The 6,000-nt window shown below is 41.7% G+C and overlaps 1 protein-coding gene across 1 annotated transcript; it reads left to right on the top strand.

The window, feature by feature from the left end:
* Nucleotides 1-801: 801 nt before the first annotated feature.
* Nucleotides 802-2,410, top strand: LOC120420171 (uncharacterized). Its single transcript, XM_039583136.2, has 2 exons — nucleotides 802-961; nucleotides 1,024-2,410. The coding sequence occupies exons 1-2, from the start codon at nucleotides 905-907 to the stop codon at nucleotides 2,362-2,364; spliced, it is 1,398 nt and encodes a 465-aa protein (XP_039439070.1). The 5' UTR covers nucleotides 802-904; the 3' UTR covers nucleotides 2,365-2,410.
* The last annotated feature ends 3,590 nt before the right edge of the window (nucleotides 2,411-6,000 follow it).

Raw genomic sequence — 6,000 nt, 5'->3', positions numbered from 1 at the left:
TTGTCAAAGGTTGCCTTGAGTTTTCAGCTGACTTTTTGGAAAATATTGAAAACAAACCAAGTTGACAGCCAAATCAACACGGAATTTCAGTTCAACATGCAGTTTTTCACACTGTGGTAGTTCGGCGGCTGTAACCTCCTGTCAGTCACAGTGAAGGAGAAAAGTGATTTTATCTCGTTATAAGCAATATAATTCTGTATTTTTTTTAGGGATTAGCTAGTGATTTATTTTTTAGGGTAAGCTAGCGAACTCCGTGTGAAAGAGGTGTCAAACTAAAAGGTGACTCCGTTCGTTTGACAACAGTTGGTGTAAAATTGGTGTTTGAGTATAATCATTCTAATGTTGATGTGTGGCTTGAAACTTGAAACAACACAACGCTTTTAGCCTGTATGGCGACCGAACATAAGTTTTTGGTTCGCCTCGTGCTTTGGAATTTCAACCAACCAGAAGGTGGGTCAAAAATAGGCACATTGAGGGTCGGATCTTGGGAGCAATAGACCCAAAATAGGCACATAATGTGTTTTAGTTTTTTGGCCTTTTACAGCGATATAAGATGCTTTTTTTTTATTAAAACGATGATAATGTACAAGGTTTAGCGTTAAAAATACAACTTTTTAATGTAAAATAAACTTAGGCTGCCTTAAGTGCGCTCTGCTTAGTAGCCCAAAATAGGGACAAATGCCATACGCTGCGTAATCCATAATTTGCGTAAAATCCAGATGAACAGCTTGCATGGGTTTACTGAAATGAAACATTTATTCTTCTCGAATGAGAGTGCAAACTGCAAAGCGAGTTCTTCCTGAAAATAACTAGTTTGGCATAACAGTGCAGTTTCCGAAGCGTCGCGATTTTGCCGCCAAAAATATTTTTAGTTCTTCGAAAAGAAACATTAAACCGATCAACGATGCAGGTGGCCACCGAAACCGTTACTGCCGCGTCTTTCGACGGATTCCCGGACCAGGTAAGCTCTCCCAACCAACCCTACGATTCCCATCTAGAATTGTCCTTCACCCACCACCAAAGGTCCTCGAGTCCATCTTCCGGCACCTCAAATTCCCCGACATTCTCCCCCTGTCCACGGTGTCCCACCGCTGGAACCGGCTCGTCTTCCGCGCCTGCTCGGACCAGCTCGTGTTCCGTCCGGCCCAGTCGGAAGGGCTGTGCGGGGACCGCACGTACCGCCACGTGGACCTGTCCCGCTGTGGACTTCCGGTTCCGACGAAGCGTCACGACGACGTCAAATGCCAGCTGGAACTGCTTGCCTCGGAGGCCACAAGTCTCGCGATGACCTGGACGGCGCCGTGGTTTGCGGAGCTGCTGCTCCGGGTGCTGCGAAACTTTCCCAAGATTGTGGAGTTGCGCTGGCAGGTTAGTGGGGATGTTCGGAGCGTTTGGGCAACGGGAGAGGTGTTTCAGGAGGAGTTGGAGCGGTTGCCGTCGTTGCCTCGGATTAGGGAGTTGAGCTTGGTCGTCAATGATACACGGATGATTGACCTGTTGGAGAAGTTGTCACCGGACGTGGTTTCGCTGGAGGTCACGGTTGAGCTTGGGCCGATGCTGACCGGGTTGACCTTCGCCGATTTTGACCTGTCCAAGCTGAGGACGTGCAAGCTGTTGGTGACGGGGGCCACGCTGGAGCAGGACGACCAACAGGCCGGAAATGACATCCACTTGCTGTGCAAACGTCTCCAGAACCTCCGCAAGTTGACGGTTGGCATCAACAACTGTTACTGCCAATCGGCGGTGTCCTCCAGCCACGTTCGGATCCAGGAGCTGGAGCTGATCAACTGCCAGGAGTGTGACCTGGGTCACCTTCGCGACCTGCCCTGTCTGCAGATCTTCCGCACGGACGCGCCCGCCGTCTTCACCGACACCGAAATGATGGACCTGTTCAACCCGATCCACATGGTCTCCACCATGGACATTGACCGGGCCCTCCACGTGGACATCGACCGGCTTGCCCTGATGTTCCCCTGTCTGCGTGTCCTCCGTGCGCGCTCCTACGCCGACGGCTGGACCAGCAACAATCTGCACAACCTCTGCTCGATCCTCGACGACCTGGAGGAACTGGCCCTCCCGGCCGGTCCGGACGAAGCCACCCTGCAGCAAGTCCTCGCCCAGATCGGTCGCAATCTCTGCAAGTTGCGCGATCTCACGCTGGTCGGGTGCGTCCTGACAGCGCCGGATTTTCGCCCCTTTGGACCGATTCTCAAGAAGCCATCGCTGCGCAAGTTGACCATCGAGTCGGAGACGGTGCGTGCGAGCGGGATTCCGCCCGCGGCGTACATCTTGCCGGCTTGGAACGCCGCCCAGACGGAGCTGGTGATCAATGGGACGCGTGTCCAGGTGGTTGGTGTGCAGTGATTAGTTCTAAAGTTCTATTTCATTTGGTTGTTTTTCTCAAAAGTTGAATTCATATAATTGCCATTACTCATTTTTAGCAAACGGATTGTTAGAATCCAGGTTAGAACCAAAGTTCTATTGAAATTACATTAAATAAAACATAAAAGTAACGAATAAAACTTCAATTTTCGGGCAGATTTTTTTTTCGAATTTTTAGTAAAAATGTATTTTTTTTACATAACCACACAAATTCTGTTTATTTTATAAGTTCTCAAATAAGCTTTCTGAAAAGTTAGACGATTTGAAAGGATTGTTCAATGTTCAGAATGTTATCAAGCTAGTCAAGGAAGTTCGATGGTCATGGAGAGTGAGATAATTCACGGCAATGGACCCCATCGCCAAAACCTCTTTCAAGTACCACATCTACTACAGTTGCGGCGAAAAGGCGATGCACGGAGTCGGTTTAGTAGTGATTGGGGATGACTTCAAAGCGGCGTACGATTCAGTCAAAAGAAACGCACTTTGGAAGATTATGGTAGAACACGGCTTTCCGGCAAAGCTAATAAGACTGATTCGTGCAACGCTCAACTGAGAAAAATCAAGCATGCGACTAGCCAACGAGACATCTGAAGCTTTCGTTACGTTCGATGCATTGAAGCAGAGCGATGCTCTCTCGAACTTACTGTTCATCATAGCGTTGGAAGGTGCTACTCGAAGGTCAGTGTAGTGAATGAGCGTGGCAGAGAAGAGAGAGTTCATGTAGCGTAATGCGAGAGCAGGCCAGCCAAGAGAGAAGTTGAGAATATGTGCGTGAGTAAACGAGAAATAAATCAGTCGTGTGTTTTGCTTGGGCATGAAGTCAGGTCACACGTGCAAAAGAACGGAATACTCATCAACAAATCGCACATGCTGCTTGGATACGCTGACGACATCGACATCATTGGTATCGACCGTCGTTCTGTGGAGGAAGCTGCGAAGACCGGACTGACCATAAACACTTGCCGGCGGATTATTGCTGCAAACAGGTGCCAGCTAAGGTCCCGCAGCCTAAGGACGCCCCTACGAAAATTACGCCGAAGCAGGCTGACCAGAGAGCACTTGGGGTCTTCGAGCGGAGAATCCTGCGTACTATCTTCGGCGCGGCAAGCGAGTAGGAGACCGGTGGCGCAGGCGCATGAACTTTGAGTTATACCAAGACTACAAACATGCTGATATCGTATAAGTCAGCGGCCAACATTGAGGGCGACTGGAGACGAGCGGCCCAAGAACGAGTATCCTGGAGCATTCTGCCCTCCCTGCCCCTATAGAATCCAAGAAACCATCGAGGAATAGAATATATCGTGGAAGGAAGAGATTCGAAGTACGCAGTTTGAAGGGACTGAAGAATTCATCGGTAGATGGAGAAAAATTGAGATAGGAGCAATTCTCTACGAAATCGGTCTTTTTTCTTCAATTTTAATTTTTGTATTTTTTAATCCGACTGAAACTTTTTTGGTGCCTGCGGTATGCCCAAAGAAGCCATTTTGCATCATTAGTTTGTCCATATAATTTTCCATACAAATTTAGCAGCTGTCCATACAAAAATGATGTATGAAAATTCAAAAATCTGTATCTTTTGAAGGAATTTTTTGATCGATTTGGTGTCTTCGGCAAAGTTGTAGGTATGGATACGGACTACACTGGAAAAAAATAATACACGGTAAAAAAAATTTGGTGATTTTTTTATTTAACTTTTTATCACTAAAACTTGATTTACAAAAAAACACTATTTTTATTTTTTTTTTATTTTTTGATATGTTTTAGAGTACATAAAATGCCAACTTTTCAGAAATTTCCAGGTTGTGCAAAAAATCATTGACCGAGTTATGAATTTTTTAATCAATACTGATTTTTTTCAAAAAATCGAAATTTTGGTCGTAAAAATTTTTCAACTTAATTTTTCGATGTAAAATCAAATTTACAATCAAAAAGTACTTTAGAGAAATTTTGATAAAGTGCACCGTTTTCAAGTTATAGCCATATTTAAGTAACTTTTTTGAAAATAGTCGCAATTTTTCATTTTTTTAAATTAGTGCACATGTTTGCCCAGTTTTGATAAAATATTTTTGAAAAGCTGAGAAAATTCTCTATATTTTGCTTCTTCGGACTTTGTTGATACGACCTTTAGTTGCTGAGATATTGCAATGCAAAGGTTTAAAAACAGGAAAATTGATGTTTTCTAAGTCTCACCCAAACAACCCACCATTTTCTATCGTCAATATCTCAGCAACTAATGGTCCGATTTTCAATGTTAAAATATGAAACATTTGTGAAATTTTCCGATCTTTTCGAAAAAAATATTTTCAAAATTTTCAAATCAAGGCTAACATTTTAAAAAGGCCATACATTCAATATTACGCCCTTTTAAAATGTTAGCCTTGATTTGAAAATTTTGAAAATATTTTTTTCGAAAAGATCGGAAAATTTCACAAATGTTTCATATATTAACATTGAAAATCGGACCATTAGTTACTGAGATATTGACGATAGAAAATGGTGGGTTGTTTGGGTGAGACTTAGAAAACATCAATTTTCCTGTTTTTAAACCTTTGCATTGCAATATCTCAGCAACTAAAGGTCGTATCAACAAAGTCCGAAGAAGCAAAATATAGAGAATTTTCTCAGCTTTTCAAAAATATTTTTTTCAAAAGTGGGCAAACATGTGCACTCATTTAAAAAAATGAAAAACTGCGACTATTTTCAAAAAAGTCACTTAAATATGGCTATAACTTGAAAACGGTGCACTTTATCAAAATTTCACTAAAGTACTTTTTGATTGTAAATTTGATTTTACATCGAAAAATTAAGTTGAAAAATTTTTACGACCAAAATTTCGATTTTTTGAAAAAATCAGTATTGATTAAAAAATTCATAACTCGGTCAATGATTTTTTGCACAACCTGGAAATTTCTGAAAAGTTGGCATTTTATGTACTCTAAAACATATCAAAAAATAAAAAAAATTAAAAATAGTGTTTTTTTGTAAATCAAGTTTTAGTGATAAAAAGTTAAATAAAAAATCACCAAATTTTTTTTTACCGTGTATTATTTTTTTCCAGTGTAGTCCGTATCCATACCTACAACTTTGCCGAAGACACCAAATCGATCAAAAAATTCCTTCAAAAGATACAGATTTTTGAATTTTCATACATCATTTTTGTATGGACAGCTGCCAAATTTGTATGGAAAATTATATGGACAAACTAATGATGCAAAATGGCTTCTTTGGGCATACCGCAGGCACCAAAAAAGTTTCAGTCGGATTAAAAAATACAAAAAAAATCGAATGACCGAAATCCTAGAGAACTGCTCATAGGGAAGATCGACAACCAGACGTGGTGATTATTGCATTCGATCGTGATTTCTCGATCGTAATATATATTACGATTTCGCGATCGTAATATATATTACGATCGTAATTTGTCCATGGTAAGTCGTAATTGGTCGATAGTAGATTGAGATCATTCGATAGTAATTTCTCGATCTACCTTCGACAAATTACGACTGACGATCAAGAAAATCTCGATAGGGGAAAGTGGGGCAAGTTTAACAAGCTCAGAAAATGCTCGTTATAACCCATCAAAAACGTTTAAAAATCTGTCGGATTTTTTTATAATCA

Source organism: Culex pipiens, chromosome 1 (assembly GCF_016801865.2).
Source record: "Culex pipiens pallens isolate TS chromosome 1, TS_CPP_V2, whole genome shotgun sequence".
NCBI lineage: Eukaryota > Metazoa > Arthropoda > Insecta > Diptera > Culicidae > Culex > Culex pipiens.
The sequence above is the reverse complement of the archived record's forward strand: the minus strand, read 5'-3'. Positions and strand labels throughout refer to the sequence as shown.

Bases quoted from the DNA above. Each gene is read 5' to 3' on its own strand.
- LOC120420171 (XM_039583136.2), top strand. From the start codon at position 905: ATGCAGGTGGCCACCGAAACCGTTACTGCCGCGTCTTTCGACGGATTC. The intron at 962-1,023 runs GTAAGCTCTCCC...CCACCACCAAAG, and splicing joins TCGACGGATTCCCGGACCAG to GTCCTCGAGTCCATCTTCCG.